This window comes from Loxodonta africana, chromosome 10, assembly GCF_030014295.1.
Source record: "Loxodonta africana isolate mLoxAfr1 chromosome 10, mLoxAfr1.hap2, whole genome shotgun sequence".
NCBI classification, from domain to species: domain Eukaryota; kingdom Metazoa; phylum Chordata; class Mammalia; order Proboscidea; family Elephantidae; genus Loxodonta; species Loxodonta africana.
In genome coordinates, this window is record NC_087351.1 from 47,176,941 (window position 1) to 47,198,062 (window position 21,122).

Here is a 21,122-nt window from a genome sequence, read left to right on the forward strand (position 1 = left end):
CTGGTTTCTTCAACAACAACAAAAAAAAATTGAAAGAAAAATACCGACAGAAAGGAAGTGTCTAGATTAAAAGAAATATTTCAATCAGTCATAATGTAATAACTTTATTTCAGTTCTGATTAAAACAAACTGTAAAATATACACATAATAATTGGGGAAATGTAAAGAGTAGAAATTTAATGTTGTTAAGGAATTGTTATTAATTTTAAAATGTAAAAATGGTAGTGATGTTACATTTAAAAATAAGAGTCCTTATCTTAGAGATACATACTGAAATATTTATAAAAGAAATATATCTGTAATTTGCTTCAAAATAATCTTGGGTGTGGGAGAGGGCAAGGAAGTGGGTGGTAACCATGAGTTGATAATGGATGAAGCTGAGTGATGGGTACATCAGAGTTCATTATACTATTTCTCTACTTTTGTATATTTGAAATTTTTCTCTCTCATTTTTTTCTCACACACACAAAACTGATAAAAGCGACAAAAGGAATTCTATATCCTGTAAATGTAATGCTTCTCTAGAGAGTTCTTAATTCTAAAAATGAAATCCAAAAAAAAGAAGCCTCTTAACACTAGGGTTCATCTTTGCAGAGCTAGCTTCTCTTTAAAAATCCGTTGTGAAGTGAGGGAATATGCCTCTGAAGCAAACTGAGAAGTTGTGAGAAAAGAAAGGGAAATGGCCAGGTAACCTGATCATGTTATTCTCAATGTCTGGTTCCCTTTTTAATTCAACAGCATATTCTCAGCTATGACACAGTGGTGCAAACAACTGGAGACTCGTGGCATATACCATATGATGAAGACCTGGTGGAAAGATACTCCTATGAAGTGCCAAACAAATGGCTTTGCCTTCACCGAAAGACATAAAGACGCTTAACCCTCTCTGCTAAGTTTGTGTTTGGGTGCCCTCCTGATTGGCAGCAGAGTTCTTAAGTTGATGCTTGTTTGGGGTATTGCCTATGTCCTGGAGATAAAAGAATTCTATTAACACAGTTTGGTCCAATTGGTTTGTATGTCAGCAAATTGGTTTTTCAATTAAATGAAATATAAGATCTTTTCATAACCAGTTGCATGTTTTCACCCTAACATTTGTTTTCAGACACTTCTCCATAGTTGGGGAACTCAGTGCAGAGTGAAGCCTACGTTTCTCCTGTTGGGCCGGCTATTCCACCTAGTTAGGTGACAAGTAGTGCTCCTGGTGTCCATTTTGCTATTCTGGCCTCACCTTCCATGGCCATCAAAGCAGAACCAGTCCCTCTGGCTCTGGGCTACTCATGTTGTTTCTAAACACCTTCACCCATCTCTGGCATCCTCTCATTATCTACGAGTCATCTCCTACCCACACTGAAGGGTCTTCTGTGATAAACTGATTAAGATACCAAAGGCTTACCAGTAACTTTTAGTTACGTGTCACCCAGAGATTTGAGTTGGAAGAAAGGGAGTAATTCCTTCTGTTTAGACTATGATCATTTCTTCATCATTGTATAATCCCTTTCCTATACTGGTTTTGTATGTGCGTGTGTGTGTGTGTCCACTATTAATTTTTTTTTTTTTTTTACTTAGTTTAGCAAAATGATTAATAGTTGCCTCTTTGTTTTACCTCCTTGCTAGCCTGCTCACACTTCACTGTGCCCTTGATTTCAGCTTAGAATATTCATGTTTGCAGCCCTTTGTGACAGTTCTTTCCTTACCCAGGCCCTCTTATGAATCCCTTTAGTCGCCATTCCCTGCTGCATCTTGCCCAGAGAAAACCTCCCCTAATGTCCCTCCCCTTTTGGGACCTTATCTACTTGACTTGCCTGTGGTCGTCTGATGTATTCCTTTCTTATTGCCCACCACAGTTGTGCCCCTCTTGTTCAGATCTTCAGTTTCTCCAAGAAAGTATTCTTTTACTCTCTATGCCTATTGCCATCTTCAGTCACCAGATCTAGGAATATGGAGGGAGGGTCATTCAGACAAGACAATGTCATTAATAATAATTTCAAAATTCCAGTTTTTATATTAGAAAGGCTTTCATCTCTAAGAAAGCAGTATGTCCACATCCTTTGTAATTTTTAAGGCAAAAAAATCCCTTAAAATCTGTGGTATATTTTTCTCTCATGAAAACTGACAAAAGTTAAAATGTTACAGAAATAACCACTTTGCTAAAGTTTGTGGTTATCATTCTCTTATCTTCAAAATTTCATTATACACGTGTATATCCCTAAATAGTCTATGGTATGACTAACAAGTACCTTATTTTCATTGTTGTATAGTGTTCACTTTTATTCATTCCAGTTCATTTATTCATTCTCCTGACAATGGGCAATCAGGTTTTGTTCTCATTTCATGTAGATAACACAGTCTTCTGTTACCATATTTTCTTATTCAGGTGAGTATACTCTTACACTAAGAGTAGAATTTATAACTTTCTTTGGATAACTAAAAACTGGCTATAACCCAGGCATCCATCGAAAGAATAATAAACTGTAATACATTCATTACAGTGGAATACTACTTGTCAATATAACAAACATCACTGACATGGAATCACTCGGATGAATCTCAAAAGCATATAAACAAAAAAATTAATTACAAATGAATACATATTGTATGGCTTATCAAGAATAGGCAAAACTAATGTACAGTAAAAGAAAAATCACAATAGTGATTACCTGAGGAAAGGAGCACAACAGAACTTTCTGGGGGTAATGAAAAGTTCTATATATTGATCTGGGTGATGGTAACACAGGTGTAGGTATATATTAATCAAAATTCATCACAATAAACACTTAAAATTGATACATTTACTTTTATGACACTATAACAGTCAAATATATTGGTATAAAAAAGAATTATTTACGTGAAATAATGACTTCATTTACATAAAATTATATACAAGTGTCTTAGTTATCTAGTGCTACTATAACAGAAGTACCACAAGTGAGCAGCCTTAACAAACAAATTTGGTTTCTCACAGTTGGACGCTAGAAGTCCAAATTCAAGGCACCAGCTCTAGGGAAAGGCTTTCTCTCTCTGTGGGCTCTGGAGGAAGGTCCTCATCTCTTTTCAGCTTCTGTTCGTTGGTCCATTGGCAACCTTCATGTGGCAAACTGTGCTTGCTTGCTTCTGTGTCTCATTTCTTTTTGTATCTCAAAAATTGTTGGCTTAAGACACACCATACACTGGCATAACAAAAACACTGTTCCCAGATGGTATTACATCGACAGGTATAGGGATTAGGATTTATAATACATATTTTTTGGGGGGAACACAATTCAATCCATAACAGCATATGTATAAATAGGGTGTGTATTATGCACACAGAATGACACCTGGTATCTGGGGTGGTGAAATTTTGAACAATATTTATGTTATTCTTGGCATTTTCTAAGTTATGCAGAACAAATTATTTTACAGCTATCAATTGCAAAGGAGAATATGATAGAGAGCAGACAGTTATAGTATGATGCAGGAAAAATAGTGTTCCCTGTATACATCTTACCCATTTACTGGGTTCACCACTGCTGCGTGACTAGACCAGAGAGCTCTAGTCTAGTCTCATAAATTTAGAGCAGTAATGATGCTGAGATTCAGAAAGCTCTCAGCGATCAAATCTGCTTATTTTCCAAATTTTGGAAACTCCATACTTAGAAAACTGTTTTCGGCAAGCTAAATTTTGTTTTGTTTTTTTTTAAGGAAGTATCCTGTTTTTTAAAAAAATGTAAAAGCATTTGTTGAGCTTGGCTAAAAGCTTTAATGCAACTTCCTCACAAGAAGCACATAGAGGTGGGGCAGGATACAAGAATTGCAAAACTTTAGAGCAGGAGTAATGGAGTTCATCATGCTCGTTTAATAGACGAGGAACAGATCCAGAAAGATGAAATGGTTTGCCTGGATCCCGCAGCTAGTTAGTGGGGACATTTCAACAATTACCACATCGTCTGATTTCTAGTCAAGTATTCTTTCTTCTACTAAACACTGTGGCTAGAGTAATTGATAAAAACTGACTGAAGCGTAGAGCATCTAGTACTTAGAAACTTCGTTGTCAGCCACTTAAGAGAAAGGAAGGAAAGTGAGAGGAAGGGAACAGGGAGAACCTTTTTTAAAAAGGGCCTAGGTTTCCAGAATGGCTTGCAGATGTAGAAAATTGTAGTAGGGAAATTACAACATTATTTTGAACTCTTCGATACCCGTTCAGAAACAAAACCCCAATTTCTGCTCAAGGTAAATTGAGGTGCATCTGTGCTTTGCCCAGGAGTGGGGGCAGCCATTCTGGGGCTGCTCAGAGGAAATCCCACTGACACAATGACCCTGGGCAGGGATTCAAAGAACAAAGGCAGCTAGCACCAGGTCCTTGGGCTGCTCGTTTTCATTCTCATCACCTGACTGCAACAAAAGCTACCAGTCAAACAGGATCCAAGAAACAATGGGAAGAAAGAATTATTTAAAAAAAACTGTTCTGGATTGGTTAATGTGTGTTTTTAAAGTCAATCAATTATGTAAGATAAAGGCTTTGAAAGTGTATCATCTCTGCACTTAAACATATTTCTGAAATGCTTCATGCTTCTCTCTGTCATTCTCCTGGAATTTCTACTGTCTTTTCCTCCTGCTGCTCTCTGACCCAAGGCAAGAGAAAATCTCTCAAGAGAAAAGCCTGAGCTTATTCTTGTTTGGTACTAACTTGCCTGAAGTGCCCTGTTCTTCCTATTAATTTTCTTTTTTTTTTTTTTCCTCTCTCTTCTGGTTTGCACATAAATGTCATTACTGCTTCCTGGGTCCTCTAGCAGGTTTCTCACTTTTTTTTTTTTTTAAGTGTCCGAAGGCACCATAAGGAAACCATGGTGGCATAATGGTTAAGTGCTACAGCTACTAACCAAAAGGTCAGTTTGAATCCACCAGGCGCTCCTTGGAAACTCTATGGGGCAGCTCTTCTCTGTCCTATAGGGTCACTATGAGTTGGAATCGACTCAACAGCAACACTTTTGGTTTTTTTCTTTTTTTTTAAGGTACTGTAAGGAAACACTGGTGGCGTAGTGGTTAAGAGCTACAGCTGCTAACCAGAAGGTCAGCGGTTCAGATCCACCAGGCACTCCTTGAAAACTCTATGGGGCAGTTCTACTCTGTGCTGTAGGGTCACTAGGAATCGGAATCGACTCAAGGGCAATGGGTTTGGTTAATGGATTTTAAGATTCTGCAAAATGCATCATATGTGTTTATGTTAGATCTCTTTTTCCCTGATAGCTCCTTTCAAAAGCAGGAATAGAAAGGAGAGATGTATTATGTAGTCACCCGACTTCTGGTCCATCACTGAATCTTCTTTTGCTAAAAATCCAAATTATCAGGAATCGAGGACAAAGTGACATGGAGTCCAGATCTGGCATTTTTCCCATCCTTCGGCAATTCAGGATCCACAGAGTGAAAACCGTCTAAGGGAGCCTGTGGGAATGAGCAGAGTGGGGTGGGAGTATAGAAACACAGACCACTGTGATGAAAAGGTAGTGTTCAGATTTGGGTATTCTTCCTGGGCTGGGACTTAAGCAGATAGGGTTCTGAGTAAGAGGAGCCAGGCAGCTGCTGGAGCCTTCCATCCTCCATAGGATGGAAGGAGGGAAGCTAGATAAGATACAGGAGGCCCACTAAAATTTGAATTTCAGATAAATAATTTTTTTAGTGTAAGTATGGCCTAAATATTGTGACATAGTTATACTAAAAATATATGTAGTTTTTCTGAAATTCTAATTTAACTGGGCGACCTTATTGGCTAAATCTGGGAATCCCAGGTGGGAGTTACATGGGAGGATAAGGGCTGGTGGTAAATGAGGCATCTATATGGCCCAGCAGCTGTACAGGAGGCAGGAGGAGAACAAGAGTAAGTGAGTAAAGGGCACCTAGAAGGAGGGAGGACCAGCTCTTCCCTGCCCTTTCCATGCCCAGCCAATGACAAGCAGTATGCTTGAGTCGTTACTATATAAATGAAAGGAGTTCCCTTCAAAGACCTCCTTGGAGGAACCTATAGAAAATAGTCGGGTGAAAGAAAGAACAAGAGGCAGGAACACAGATGAGTGTCATAAAGCTTGAGAAATAATCCTTAATTTTCTTTTATCTCTATTTTATGCTGCTGCAAGATTTCCTGAAACCCACTCTCCCCAAGTGTGTTCGTTTTCACTATTTGACCTGACTGAAGGGTGCTTCCAGAGAACCCTAAATACCCAACTGGGAAATGAAATAAACAGGAAGACAATTATCTAGTCACTGATGGCAGCTAAAAATAGTTTGTTTTGCTACCAGAGCACCCTCAGACATACACATTTCTCAAGTATTTTAAATTCTTAAGATAACCATGATTATTTGCTCTGAACAGCAGTGACGTGAAAGTTTTTTGGTAGTTCCTGACGACACAGTTGATCGAAAGAATTAATTTCAACCACATAAAAATGACGACCCTAGTCATCTCTCTCTGGTTCTTTTTAACATCCTGTCCAAGAAGTAAATACTTGACAGGGATCAAAATAGAGGATCCCGGACTGAGCGGGAGAAAAATATAGAACAAATTTTAAATTCACAAAAAAAGACCAGACTTACTGGTCTGACAGAGACTGGAGGAACCCCTGAAACTATGGTCCCCAGACACCCTGCTAACTCAGAATTGAAGCCATTCCCGAAGTCCACCTTTCAGCCAAAGATTACACAGGCCTATAAAACAATAACACACATGAGGAACATGCTTCTTAGTTCAATCAAGCATACGAGACCAAATGGGCAACACCTGCCCAAAAGCAAAGATGAGAAGACAGGAAGGGACAGGAAAACTGGACGAATGGACACTGGGAACCGGGGGTACAAAGGGAAATGGAGAGTGCTGACATGTGGAGATGGCAATCAATGTCACAAAACAATATGTGTATAAATTTTTGAATGAAAAACGCGCTATAAACTTTCACCTAAAGCACAATAAAATTTAAAAAATTGCTGTAAGGCTTTAATTTCTAATATGTTAGGAACATAGATTTGTTTTAAAGAGATCAGGCTAAATTATCTCATTTAGACTAGAACCTTATTAGGTATCAGTTTCTAGTTCACATCTAAATATTTAAAGTCCATTGTTAAAACAGGTTTCTTGTGCTTTCTATGATGACAGCGGAACACAGAATGTCAGTATCCTGATAGGTGCCAAGAGAATCCCCTGGCAATTCTGCTGTTCACTTGGCTCTGCTGAGCACAGGGGCATCCTGGGCTGGGAGGATGGAGTGGAGCCTCCTCCTCCAGGAAACAGGTAGTTATGGCAGGTCTTCACAAAGGTAAGTCCCTCACCTAGACTTGCCTAAGATGTACTACTAATTCTTTAAAAACAAATCATCCTTGTATTTTCTTCCTCTTTTCAGTGACCTGGCCCTAGAGCCTAAAGCTGCATTTTCTTCTGTCCTCTGCTCCACAGCTGAGCATCTATTGCTATGACATTTTTATACACACATATGCCTCTTTTTCTATAAACATATAGCCATTTTTTTAAAGGATCATTCTCTGTAAACTCTTCTGTAATATTTTTTCCCCACCTGCCAAAAAATGAAAACTTTTCCTTGTTAAATTCTTCTACCACTTCTTCCTCATGTACTCTAATCATATAATGTAAATCCATAAGTAGGGGCACAAAAAACAGATCCATTGCCTTCAAGTTGATTCCGACTCATAGTGGCTTTATAAGACGGAGCCTTCCCCACCGGGTTCCCAAGGCTGTAATCTTTTATGGAAGCAGATTGCCACATCTTTCTCCCGTGGAGTGGCTGGTGAGTTCAAACCACTGACCTTTCAGTTAGCAGTGAGCATTAACCACTGCGCCACCAGGGCTTCTTAAAATAGGGGCAGCCAGATTAATCTAGGGCATTGTTTATCCCGCATAAAATACTACTTCCATAGCTGTATATTTACAAAACATTACTCAAGGCTTGCTTGTGTTCAGAGGGAAATTTGTGTTCCAAGAAGCTATCAACTTCCATGATAGCTATTGGCTCAAATCAAAGGTCATGTCCTTATGTACCTTGTCCTGTTCTGGCAGGTGTGGTCAGATCCTTGATGAAATGAGTCTTTTTCAAGTTAGGCCCTCTGAACTCCAATTCCTAAGGAAATAAACTCTGGTCAGACCAAGTTTTTGAAGAGAAGGCCTAAGGAAGAACTGCTTTACATAGATAAAGAGCTTTTTCTTTTTTTTAAACAAGTCATGTGATTCTTTTTGTTCTCTGACACACCAAGAAAAAGTTTTTTTTTATTTGTTTTTATTGTACTTTAGATGAAGGGTTACAGAGCAGACTAGCTTTTGATTAAACAATTAATATACATACTGTTTTGTGACATTGGTTGCCAACCCCATGACATGTCAACACTCTTCTCAACCTTTTGTTCCCCATTACCAGCTTTCCTGTCCCCTCCTGCCTTCTAGTCCTTGCCCCTGGGCTGGTGTGCCCATTTAGCCTCATTTTGTTTTATGGGCCTGTCTGATTTTGGCTGAAAGGTAAACCTCCAGAGCGACTTCATTACTGACCTAAAGGGGTAACCGGGGACCATACACTCGGGGAGTCTTCAGTCTGTCAGACCAGTAAGTCTGGTCTTTTGTGTGTGTGTGTAAGTTAGAATTTTGTTCTACATTTTCCTCCAGCCCTGTCCAGGACCCTTTATTGTGATGCTTGTCAGAGCAGCTGGTGGTGGTAGCCAGACACCATTTATTTGTGCTGGACTCAGTCTGGTGGAGGCTGTGGTAATTGTGGTTCATTAGTCCTTTGGTCTAATCTTTCCCTTGTGTCTTTAGTTTTCTTCTCCCCAAGGGAAGTTTTTGTGAAGAAGTCAGTATTGAACAGTTTGTGCGTTATAAATGTTAACAGAATATATTTTCATCTACTCCCACTGCCAGTATCCCCAGGGATTTCAACTCCATCCATATGCTGGTTTTGTTTCTTAACCTCTTAAAGTCTGATGATTTTCACCTTATTCCGGTTCCTTATGTGATGGCTGGAGTCCTCGGTGATGCAAATGATTAAGTGCTCGACTTCTAACTGAAAAGTTGGTAGTTCAGACCCACCCAGAGGCACCCCACAAGAAAGACCTGGCAATCCGCTTCCAAAAGGTCACTGCCTTGAAAACCCTGTGGGATTGTAGTTCATACTCTGCAGATGTGTCACCATGAGTCGGAATTAACTTGACAACAACTGGGTTTTTTATGAGATGGCCAACATGGACCTTTTTAATTACTTAAAACTCTATTTTTAGGTTCTCAAGCTTTCAAGTGCCTCATTTTGACCACAACGTCCTTATCTGTCCAGTTCCCTCATACCATCCACCAGCTCATTGACCTGTTCTTAGGTCTATCCATTCCTAGCGTAGTAGATCTCTATGGCCTGTCACTCGCCTTCCTCCCCAAACCACCCCGCTCTCAAAACAATCACATCAGGGCTGGCTTCACTAGCACTGCAGATTCTTTCATTCTTTTTGCCTCCTGTGATGTCCATCTTCTCAATTCCAAATCTAATTCTGAGCTGCCCTACAGCATTCCACATCTTCCACCCTTACACACCATAGTATTGCCAGAAAAGTCATGAAATCGTGGTGTTGGAGCTTCACTCCTATTTTTAAAGGTCCTATTTTCATCTCGCATTGAATTCCCATTACTCTCCTGAACCCTCTCAACCTTTGCAATCTTAACTTGATCAGTAGCTAACTTTGTGATTTTGGGCAAGTTAATTAATTTCGTGGAGACTCCATTTCCTTTTCTGTTAAGTGGGGAAGATGGGCTACCACAGTGCTTCTCAAACTTTAATATGAATAGAATCACTTGGGGATCTGGTTTACAATGCTGATTCTGATTCAGGTCTGACATGCCTGGTGATACCAGTGCTGCAGACCATGGTCTGAGCAGTAAGGACCTCACTGATCTCCAAGATTATTTTAAAAACAAAACAAAAAAACCAGCTCAGTGATTCTAAGTCCTGAGTCATATCCTCACCATTCTCACTCTCAGCAGATGACTTAACCGGGAACTAAAAGCCATCTGTTACAGGCCTTTTCAGCAATTTTGCCCTTTTCAGTAAACTTTTCTATTCTGAATCTGTTCTCTCTTTTTTTTTCTGAGGTTACCTTTTGTAGCTGCCTCCATACTGCTGACTCGGGGCCCAGTTTATCCCTTTCCATTGGCTCTTTGCTGTCCACCTACAAATACCTGGTAGTTTCATAGCCAGACTTCTCAAAGTTCATAATGGAGGAAACTATCTCTAACCATGGTTTCTCTCAATTCCACATTTGCAGCTGAGCATCTCCACCTGGGTAGCCTGTGGACACTCAAACTCAACCACTCTAAAACCAACTCACTTGTCTTCACCACAACAAAACAGATTCCTCCCCTATTTTATGCCATTTTTTCCTACTCCTTCCTCTTTAGTTGCATACCTAATCAATTACCAAATCCTGTTGATTACACCTTTAAAATGTCTCTTGCAGGCTAGTTATTCACCTCTTGACTACCTTTCCAAAGGAAATAATCCTAAAAAAAAAACTTTGTGAGTTACAGTTATTCATCATAGTGTTAATAATAATAAAATTGTAAATAAATGTCCAAGGCAAGGAAAGGAGAAAGTAAATAAACATAGTTCTAAATGTTGCAACCAGGGCTTCAAACCAGTTCTTCCTGGTTCAGTCACAGCTGAGGAGCACAACTGGAACAGATACGAATTTTTAAAATTTGGGTGAACTGGAACAGTAAATAGGATGGGAAAAATTACAGGTTGAAACCTCTTTAGAAACCTAATCTCCCTCTTAGAAAACAAGGGCAGCATATGCATTGCATAGCAACCAGATATCTTGACCTTAGGATTTTGAACAGAGTTGAAAACAGCGGTTCCCTCACTCAAAGATGGCGGCCAGCCATGCCGCTTTGAATGTGTGTTGCTCTCCAGGGTCCTGCCAGTAATGCAATCTCATGCACCAGGCCCCTGAAAGGGTTCACTATACCGCTTCCAAGTCTCCCATTCCAGGACTTCGACCCATAATTTTTCCCGTTCCAGTTACTATTCCACTTCACCCAGATTTAAAAAGTTCAGATCCGTTCCGGTTTCACTTTGTTGGCCATGGCTAAACAGGTTCAAAGCCCTGGTTGCAACCATTAAAATGATACTGTGGCTCTTTGTGTGTTGGCATGGTTCAATGAAAAAGCAGTTGCAAATGTTATGTCTAGCATGATCACATTTTGTAAATAGGAAGGAAGGAAAGAAGATACTTGGAGAAAAAGTAATAGCGTGTTGATTCCAAAGTGCTAATAGATATCTCCAGATGATGGTATTATGATTTTTACTTTCTTCTTTTAATCTTCTGTGCAATCTAATTTTTACAACATGTGTAATAGAATGTTAGAATATATCCCTTCCTGCCTCCATTTCTACTGAGGCACAAATACTGTAGACAGCTGTCCTAGAGTTGTCTTGAGCTGGAGGGGAGCATCTAGATGCCCAGGGGTTGAGGAAGAAACTGCAAGTGGCCACCTAGATGTAAATATATATGGGCCCTTTAGAGAACTACTGAAGAGCCTAAAAAAAAAAATGGGCAAGAAAAGAAGGGTCTGCTGTAATCATCTGCCAGGCTTAGCAGAGACACCAGCCTTGAACATTTGCTAAGCCTAGAAAATATTAAGCTACCACCCCTACCTCTCCTACCCCCGGTCCCTTCGGTCCATTGTAAGCCTTGGCTGGGGCAAAACAACAGCAAGTGTAGGAGGAGTGATTAGGTCCAGCAGCCATTAGGGAGAAAAAGCCAACCATACCCACGTCTTAGTCATCTAGTGCTACTATAACAGAAATACCACAAGTGGATAGATTTAACAAAGAGAAGTTTATTCTCTCACAGTCCAGTAGGCTAGAAGTTAGAATTCAGGGCACCAGCTCCAGGGGAAGGCTTTCTCTCTCTGTGGGCTCTGGAGGAAGGTCTTTGTCATCAGTCTTCCCTTGGTCTGGGAGCATCTCAGCACAGGAACTTCAGGTCCAAAGGATGTGCTCTACTCCTGTCACTGCTGCCTTGGTGGTATGAGATTCCCCTGTCTCTCTGCTCACTTCTCTCTTTTATATCTCAAAGAGGTTGGCTTAAGACACTGTGTAATCTTGGATATCTCATCATTATAACTGCCACTAATCCATCTTTTCTCACCATAGTGATAGGATTTACAACACACAGGGAAATCACATAAAATTGTGGACAGTCACACAATACTGGTACTCATGGCCCAGCTAAGTTGACAGATATTTTGGGGGGACACAATTCAATCCATGACACCACCATTCCTTTTCCACTGGAGGCTTCCAGCCTGAAGCAGACCTGAGCTGGCAGAGTTGAAATGATGCAACGCTAGGTTTAAAGTTTTTATTGTTAATTTATAGATTGAGACTGTATATGTTACCTAAAGTGACCACGGCACTGTGTTATCTAAGAGGAACAAAGAAGTAATGGTTCCACCTGAGTTTTCATCTAGAGGCAGGAAAGTTTAAAGAAAGAGTAAAAACCCATGGCCGTTGAGTTGATTCCCACTCATAGCAACCCTATTGGACAGGGTAGAACTGCCCCCATAGGTTTCCAAGGCTCTAAATCTTTACAGAAGCAGACTGCCACATCTTTCTCCCTCGGAACGTCTAATGGGTTCAAACCGCTGGCCTTTTGGTTAGCAGCCAAGCGCTTAACCACTGTGCCACCGGAGCACCTTAAAGAAAAAGTGGGAGAACAAAAATCACAATCTCATCGGTCTTATCACAATCACAGTTTTATTGGAAACTATTCATCAGGTTTGTAACCAGAATCCAGATGCCCCGTGTGTCCCCTTCCATTATTTCTTGCCCCCACAAAGGTAACTACTATCTGGTCTTCTAACAGTGTTATGGATTGAATTTGTGTCCCCCCAAAATGTGTATCAACTTGGCTAGGCCAAGTTGCCCAGTATTGTGTGATCATCCACCATTTTGTCATCTGATGTGATTTTCCTGAGTATTGTAAATCCTAACCTCTGTGATATTAATGGGAAACCCTGGTGGCATAGGGTTAAGAGCTAACCAAAAGGTTGGCGGTTCAAATCTACCAGGCGCTCCTTGGAAACTCTACAGAGCAGTTCTACTCTGTCCTATACGGTCGCTATGAGTCGGAATCGACTCATTGGCAAGGGGTATTTTTTTTATGATGTTAATGAGGCGGCTCTCAATTTATAAGCTTAGGTTATATCTTTAGTAAATCTCTTTGGAGATATAAAAGAGAGAAGTGAGCAGAGACGGGGACCTTATTCCCACTAAGCAAGGACAGTCAGGAGTGTGCACATCCTCTGGACCTGGTGTCCCTGTGCTGAGATGCTTCTAGACCAGGGGAAGATTGATGACAAGGACCTTCCTCCAGAGCCGGAAGAGAGAGAAAGCCTTCTCCTGGAGCTGGCGCCCTGAATTTGGACTTTTAGACTGTGAGAGAATAAATTTCTGTTCGTTACAGCCATCCACTTGTGGTATTTCTGTTATAGCAGCTAGATAACTAAGACAAACAGTATAGATTCACTTTGCCAGTGTTTGTAATTTATATAAATAGAATCATTCAGGATGTATCCTTTTGTATCTGGCTTCTTTCGCTCAAAGGAGCCCTCGTGGTTAAGCGCTTGACTGCTAACCAAAAGGTTGATGGTTCAAACTCACCAGCATGCTCCATGGGAGAAAGATGTGGCAGTCTGCTTCCTTAAAGATTACAGACTTGGAAACCCTATGGGGCAGTTGTACTCTGTCCTGTAGGGTCGCTCTGAGTTGAAATCAACTCAACGGCTGTAGGTTTTTGTGGGATCTTTCACTCACCATTATGTGAGATTTATCCGCATCGTTGCATGAACTTGTATATCACTTATTTTCATTACTATAATAGTGTTCTATAGTGTGAATGTGCCACAAATTATCCATTCTACTATTGATAGGCATTACAAATAGTGCTGTGAATAGTGTATTATTGTTTTTTACTTTTTTGTTCTTGCTGAGAATATACACAGCAGAACATAGGCCAGTTCAACAATTTTTGAATTCATTGACATTAGTTACATTCTTCTAGTTGTGCAACTATTCTCATGCTCCTTTTCCAAGTTGTTCTTCCCCCCTTAACATAAATTCACTGTCTCCTATCTAATCTTTCAAGTTGCTGTTGTCAGTTTGATCCCATGTAGATAGTTCTTAATAGAGCACAATGCTCAAGGCAGGCATCCTTGACAAATTCAACTAAACTGCTAACTGAAAGATCTGCAGTTCAAACTCACCAGCTGCTCCGAGGGAGAAAGATGGGGCAGTCTTCTCCCTTGGAAACCCTATTGGGCGGTTCTACTCTGTCCTATAAGGTTGTTATGAGTTGGAATGGACTCAATGGCAACAGGTGTGGTTTTCATTTTATTTTTTTATTGTTTGCTTTCAAGAAGACTTTAGGGACTATTTTTGGGTGAAGGTGTGAGGCTTAAAGATTATCTCAGGGCATTTTTTTTTTGAGGGTTTGTCCAGCCTCAATGGCTCTAGAAAGTCTGGATTCCATGGGAATTTGAAATTCTGTTCTGCATATTACTTTTAATAATGAAAAAAAAAGTTATTAAAAAGAACTCTTGCAGATGTTCTTTCCATTCCCATTACTGCCCCAGTTCAGGCCTTCAAAAACTTGTACTTGAACTTTAGCAATAGCCTCCTGGTTGATATCTCCATCTTTTGTTGTTGTTAGCTACCATCAAGTTGGCCCCTGACTCATGCTGACCCCGTGGATGATGGAACAAAATGCTGCCGAGTCCTGAGCCATCCCCATTGATTGTTATGATCCATGTGGTTGTCATTGGCTGATTTTTGGAAGTAGATCACCAGGCCTTCTACCCCCATCTTTAATTCATCATAAATACTGCTACCAGGTTCATCTGCTCAAACCACAATTGTAATCATGCCACTCTCCTTGCTCAACAACATGAAATGTCTCCCCATTGCCTTCCAACTAGAGTGTAAGTTCCTCAGCCTGGTGTTCAAGCCTTCCTTGCCGTATTTGTACCCTAATCCAGAACGTTTTTGTGTCCTGGTCAAACTAGGCCATTGCCATTACCTAAACACAACCTCTATTTTTCCTCCTTTGCTTCTCTGTTCATGCCACTCCCACTCCATGTTGCACTGTAGAGCAACTCACACTGCGTCCAACATCTAACACACCTGTTAGAGTTCTCATTGTCCTTCCAAGCTGAGCTCATATATACTTCCTCCAGCATTCTTACATTCTTTCTGATCCAAGGTAATTTCCCCATCTGCCAGGCTTTGTTGGACGCTTCCTTATATATCATGAGCTGCCTTATATTAGTATTGCTTTCGATCATGTTTCATCTTTCCTGCTAACTTATGGTGAGGACCCTATCTGGTTCATCTGTGTGTCCAGTTTCTTGCCCATAGAAAGGACTCAATAAATGTTTGTTGAATTACTTTGGAGAAGTTTTTTGAAAATGTCTTCCTTATTTTTACATTTAATACCCACTTCTCCTTTGAAAGAATTCCCCTCTTGTTCCTTGGTAAATTTTTGTGAGCTGACTAGCCATAGGAACATAGTCTGTGGTGTCTGATGTCTCGTTGGACCTTAACAAATAATGATAACTTCTCAGTGTCACCCTCTATAATCATACCATTTAACCCTTCCCATGTCTCAAATGAATTAAACAAATATTTATTTAGTATCTACTATGTACAGGCACTGTGGTAGCTGGAATAAAATGTGTTATGCATCTATAGAGGTCCCTGGGTGGTGCACAGTTTGCTCTCAGTTCCTAACCTAAAGGGTGGTGGTTCAAACCCACCCAGCAGTGCTGTGGAAGAAAGGCCTGGTGATCTGCTTCTGTAAAGATTACAGCCCTATAGAGCAGTTCTATTCTGTAATACACAGGGTCATCATGAGTTGGAATTGACTTGATGACAACAGGTATGCACCTGTCAGACCTTGTTCAAGAGTTTTAAATATTTGGATTTTTTTTCTTTTCATTTTTTATCATGCATTAGATGAAAGCTTACACAGCAAATTAGTTTCCCATTTGATAGTTTGTATACAAAGGGTCCTGTGACATTGGTTTCATTCCCCACAATGTGCCTGCCCTCTCTGCATTTCTGTCCTAGTTTCTCCGTTTCCTTTCGTCCTGAATTGCTACCCCTTCCTGCCTTCTCATCTTTGCTTTTGGGCAAATATTGCCCTTTTGATCTCGTATAATAGATTGTTCTAAGGAACACATTCTTCTCTGGTATTACTGTTTATTTTATGGGCCTGTCTATGGCTTGGCTGATGGGTGGTCTGAAATGTTTTAATATCCTAGATCTGTTGCCTGTGGTTGATTTTTGAAAATTTTTTCCTCCTCTGCTTCTCTCACCACTATGGTTGAAATGAACTCTGAGTAAAGTTAGAGGATCTCAGCTAAGGACCATCAAGTTGTTTTCAAAGCAACCAGAAAATAAAACTGGAGCATTCTCTTGCTTTCCCATTAATAACTGAGTTCTTAAGAACTAGTTCCTAAATTGGTGACTGAAAATATTGGTTAAAATTATCAGAAACCTCATTCATTCTCTCTCTCTCATTACCCCCAACAGAACTTGGCTCATTTGGAGGATCAAAGATGACTTAATTTTGTGGTAAAAAAATAGGAATTAGAGGAAGCCAATTAGGAAACCTCAAGGAAGAGGAAGTGCCTCTAGACTGTAGGGAAGACTTCTGAGCCTTATTTCCTCTTTGTTCTTGACTTACTCTCTTGGGGCCTGGCCAACCACTACACCTCCCTTTTCTCACGTGACTGGGGTTTGTGGGGGAGACAGAATGAATGAAGGCCAAATAAAATCCATAAACATCCCAAGATGTAGGGAAGGGCCATGGAAGTGAAAACCTGCTCAGTGAGCTGACTGATGTCTACAGTTTCCATCCCCCATCCACACTCATGGATGAGACTGCATGTGTGGTGGACAGGGTGGGTAAGAACTGGCCACTTTCTGAGTTAAAAAGACAGACTGAGTTTCACTTCTGGATAAAAGCAGTGTGCAGTGCAGGTTGGTACAGTACTTGATTTTGTTCTAGGCTAGGGATAGATTAAAACAAAACGGCCAACAATCCAGGCCTTATTCACCAGTTACCCCCTCCTTTCACAAAGAGGGAAGCTGAGTTCAAGTATAGCTTGTTTTCACTGTAACCCAGTAAAGCCAGTGCCGTCGAGTTGGTTCCGACTCCTAGCGTCACAGTAAATAATGTTTTACTGTATGTCTTTAAGGTGGGCACAGCACACTCACCTGTTTGAAATAAGAAACTGATACCATGATCACCAGGTAGCCATGGCAAGCCTTGTATTCAAACCGAATGCTTCTGACTCTCAGAGCAGAGCCTGACCACGTTGAAGGTATAGACCCTATCTCTCTCTTACCCCTCCCTTCCCCATCTTATTTTTCACTGGAACATTTGTTGTTCTCTCAAGTTCCGAAGGACTTCCTGTGTTATCATGCCTAAGGGGAAGTTGTGTGTTAAAAACCACCAACAGTTAAGCCAGCTGGGCACTTGACATTGCTCTTCTAGTATTCTGAGGAGACCCATACAAATTCTCAGGGCTTAAAGTCACTGGCCTCCAGAAACAAGAGCTCAGCTGTGTATTGGGTCTTCATTTAAGGGGAAGTTTGGAAAAACAAGAGAAATATCAAAAGTTTTAGGAGGTTAATACTAAAGTTTTTATATCTAAAAATCAAGGGTGAACTATAGAGGTTTCGACTCTATAGAAAGGGCTCTTCAATAGTTTTATTTAAATGTCCTTTGGGTTGAGCTGAGGCAAGTTTATTTTCTTTCAAACCAAAGGGCAGCATTATCATTGTTGGGGATGGCATATAGAATTCAGACATAGAATTATACTGAGTGGTAAGAAAGGGGATAGCGTAGAAGGGAAATAATATTAGTTGTGTGACCATTATGTTCATGGATACTGTATTGAAATCACTGCTGGTATAACAGTGTAAGAGAACCACACTAGGTGTTATGGACAAGAAGGATGGGGGGTGTTAAGTTTTATTGCGAACTGGTCAGTTAAGGGATTTGAAGGGCTTATGAGTACCTAAGTGCCTCATGTAAGTCGAAGAAGCCACACCCCACCTCCCATTTGGTGTCCCCTTTGTCCCCCTCCTTTGCCCATAAAGTATAGGACTGTAGTGCAAAGAAATCACCCTTTTCTCCTTGCCCAAGTCTTGGCCAAAATGACTGAACTTCTAGGCAGCCAACCACACCTACTGGGCTGCAGGAAGAACTCAGGACTAAGATGGGTCTGAGAAAGATAAAAATGGGAAAGATACAAACAGAGCTAGGTTCTTCCCTTCAGGGAGTCCTCTGAGGAAGCACTGGATTGGTGAACTCTGGCCAGGGAGCTGGACAGATCACTACCTCCCTCTCACTGTTCAGCCAGAGCTGTTTATCCCAGCTCCCATCCTGGTCACAGCCCTTTTGGGTTCCTTGGCATCAGGAACTCCCAACTCTCTGAATATATTCTATTACCAGTGTTTATGGTCAACCCACAAAGCATTGTGTTTCAACACCTGCTAATATCACATGGGAACACAGATAAACCTCATTTTTATATTCCCTGGCTCACTGAAACTGCCAGCAGAGGACGTTAAGCTAAGGGCTGAATTCTTAATCTCGCTTTAAACACCATGTGATTCACCACATCTGCAGTCACGGGGAATCTACGCTGCTACTTTTTACCTCTGCCTTGTGGGTAACCCCTACCTTCCACCTACCTCCACCCTCAGGGGAGAATGAGGGCCTCACCAACTGGAGGCCCCCAGGAGATTTTCCAAGGCTCACGAGATGTCAAGTCATCTCTAAAATTTTTCAAAAAACCAGAAAGTCATTTCAAAAAGTCTAACTTGGTGGCCCCACAGAGAGAAAGATCAGACTTTCCACACAGGCAGAGCAAGCCAGTCCCACAGATTTGCAGGAGTATTGGTACTCTGACTTTGGTGAAAATGATATTTTCACCCAAGCCGAGCTCCCCAACCCAGGGGGAAGTCCACGTAGGTGAACAGTTTAGCTGCTGCTTGGCACCCAATGGCACATATTCATGAAGTCTGCATCCAGGGGATTTCCCTTTGCAGTGAAATCAATAAGGGTTTTGTCTTTCTGAAAGATTTCCCACAGGAATTCATTTACCTCTGTGGAAAAAAATCTCAAATTCTAATATAAACTTTCTGAGCTCTTAGGTTTTTGAGAGTCGGAGTTGGTGTCTCATTGATTTCTCAGTCTGTTCAAATAAAGAAAAACAAACATAATAGCAAACTCCAATAGTGAGAACGTTTTTCAGTGGGTGACTTGAGTGCTTACTTCATACTAAGCACTGTATGGCACTGAGGACACACTGGTGAGCAAAACAGATGTAGCCACTGACCTCCAGAAACCTGATGTTCTAATTGCAGATTTCAGTTTGTGTTTGTATTGAAAATGAGGTTGATATCATTCAGGGGGTATCCTTATGAATATTAAAATGGATATACCATCCAAAAGCTATGCCTCTTTCAAGGCCCAGCTTAAATGCAACCTCAAAGAAGGGATCAGGATTTGTTTGAATGTGTAAAATAATTCTCATTACCTGCAGTGTGTGTGATTTGAAATGTCCCATCACTGCATGGAAGTGAATATCCAGAGGTGCTTTCCGGCAGTCACGTCTACATGGGAAGTAAAGGATTGCAGCTATGAAAGCATTTCTTAATTGGGTCATCTTTCCCTTTCTTTCTACAGTTTTCACTTCAATTTAACAGTCATTTATAGAACGCTTATGAGCAAAAGCCCCATGCTGGAGTGGTGGAGCCTACACAGAGAAAAGTACCGGCCCCTGCCCTGCCAATCTTTGAGGAAGTCCAGGCACACAGCTCTTTAAGTTGAACCATATAATTGCTAATATTTGACCATTTTTTTTATTAACTTTTATTGAGCTTCAAGTGAACGTTTACAAGTCAAGTCAGTCTGTCACATATGTTAATATACATCTTACTCCTCACTCCCACTTGCTCTCCCCCTAATGAGTCAGCCCTTCTAGTCTCTCCTTTCGTGAAAACTTTGGCAGCCTCCAACTCTCTCTATCCTCCCATCCCTCCTCCAGACAGGAGATGCCAACACAGTCTCAAGTGTCCACCTGATATAATTAGCTCACTCTTCATCAGCATCTCTCTCCCACCCACTGTCCAGTCCCTTTCATGTCTGATGAATTGTCTTCGGGGATGGTTCCCGTCCTGTGCCAACAGAAGGTTTGGGGACCATGACCGCTGGGATTCCTCTGGTCACATCCAGACCATTAAGTATGTATTTGACCATTTTTTGACCTGCAAAAACGGCCATTTCATTTTGCTTAACCTAATAAAAGATGCAAATTATCTGTACTGGACATACAGGGGAGAAAGAGACAGATCAGCAGATTTGGGCTTCTTAGTGGAGGAGATGGGAATGAGATGGTCCTTACAAAAGGGATAGTGGTATGTGGAAACGGGAGAGCTTAAGGCATGATCAAGCAGTGCTGATCAGAGCAGTAGAGTGTAGCCCAGAGATAGGAGGATGAAGTGGAGGAGAAGGTAGGTAAAGTTCAGCTTATAGACAGCTTTAAACACTAAGCTGAAGACTTTGGATTTTATTCAGTATATAATGGGGAGCCCAAAGGAATATAGTCAGAGAAACAACCCAATGAGATCTTGCTCTAGAAAAAATGATTCCAAGAGTGTGGATGCATCATCAAGAAAAGCTCTACTGTACCAGACCAAGCAAACTGTAGAAAGGGTCTAAATCTGGACAGTGGCAGTGGGAATAAAAAGTAGGTTGTAGAATCACTCCACAGGCATAATCAACAGCATTTGATAACTGACTGAATAGGAAAGTATCTTAGTTTCTTAGTGCTGCTTTAGCAGAAATACCACAATTGGGTGGCTTTAATGAACAGAAATTTATTTTGTCACGGTTTAGGAGGCTAGTTCGAATTCAGGGTGCCAGCTCTAGGGGAAAGCTTTTTCTGTCAGCTCTTGAGGAAGATCCTTGTTTCTGCTTCTCTAGCACTCTTCATTGCATTCCTTGGAGGTCTCCACATGGTGTCTGTCTTTCTC

The 21,122-nt window shown here is 40.9% G+C and overlaps 1 protein-coding gene across 7 annotated transcripts in view; it reads left to right on the forward strand.

Annotated features, from left to right (window-relative positions):
* PRORP (protein only RNase P catalytic subunit) overlaps window positions 1-1,543 on the forward strand; it is a 146,488-nt gene extending 144,945 nt beyond the window's left edge. For 5 of the 7 annotated variants that reach the window (XM_023546108.2, XM_010588591.3, XM_064292393.1 and 2 more), the window contains exon 8: window positions 739-1,531. In XM_023546108.2, coding sequence (XP_023401876.2) covers window positions 739-870 — 132 coding nt within the window. In that variant the 3' untranslated portion in view covers window positions 871-1,531. Of the gene's footprint in view, window positions 1-738 lie in introns of all 7 variants that reach the window. The other 2 variants (XM_023546110.2, XM_023546109.2) reach the window with 1 other exon arrangement.
* Window positions 1,544-21,122: the final 19,579 nt, after the last annotated feature.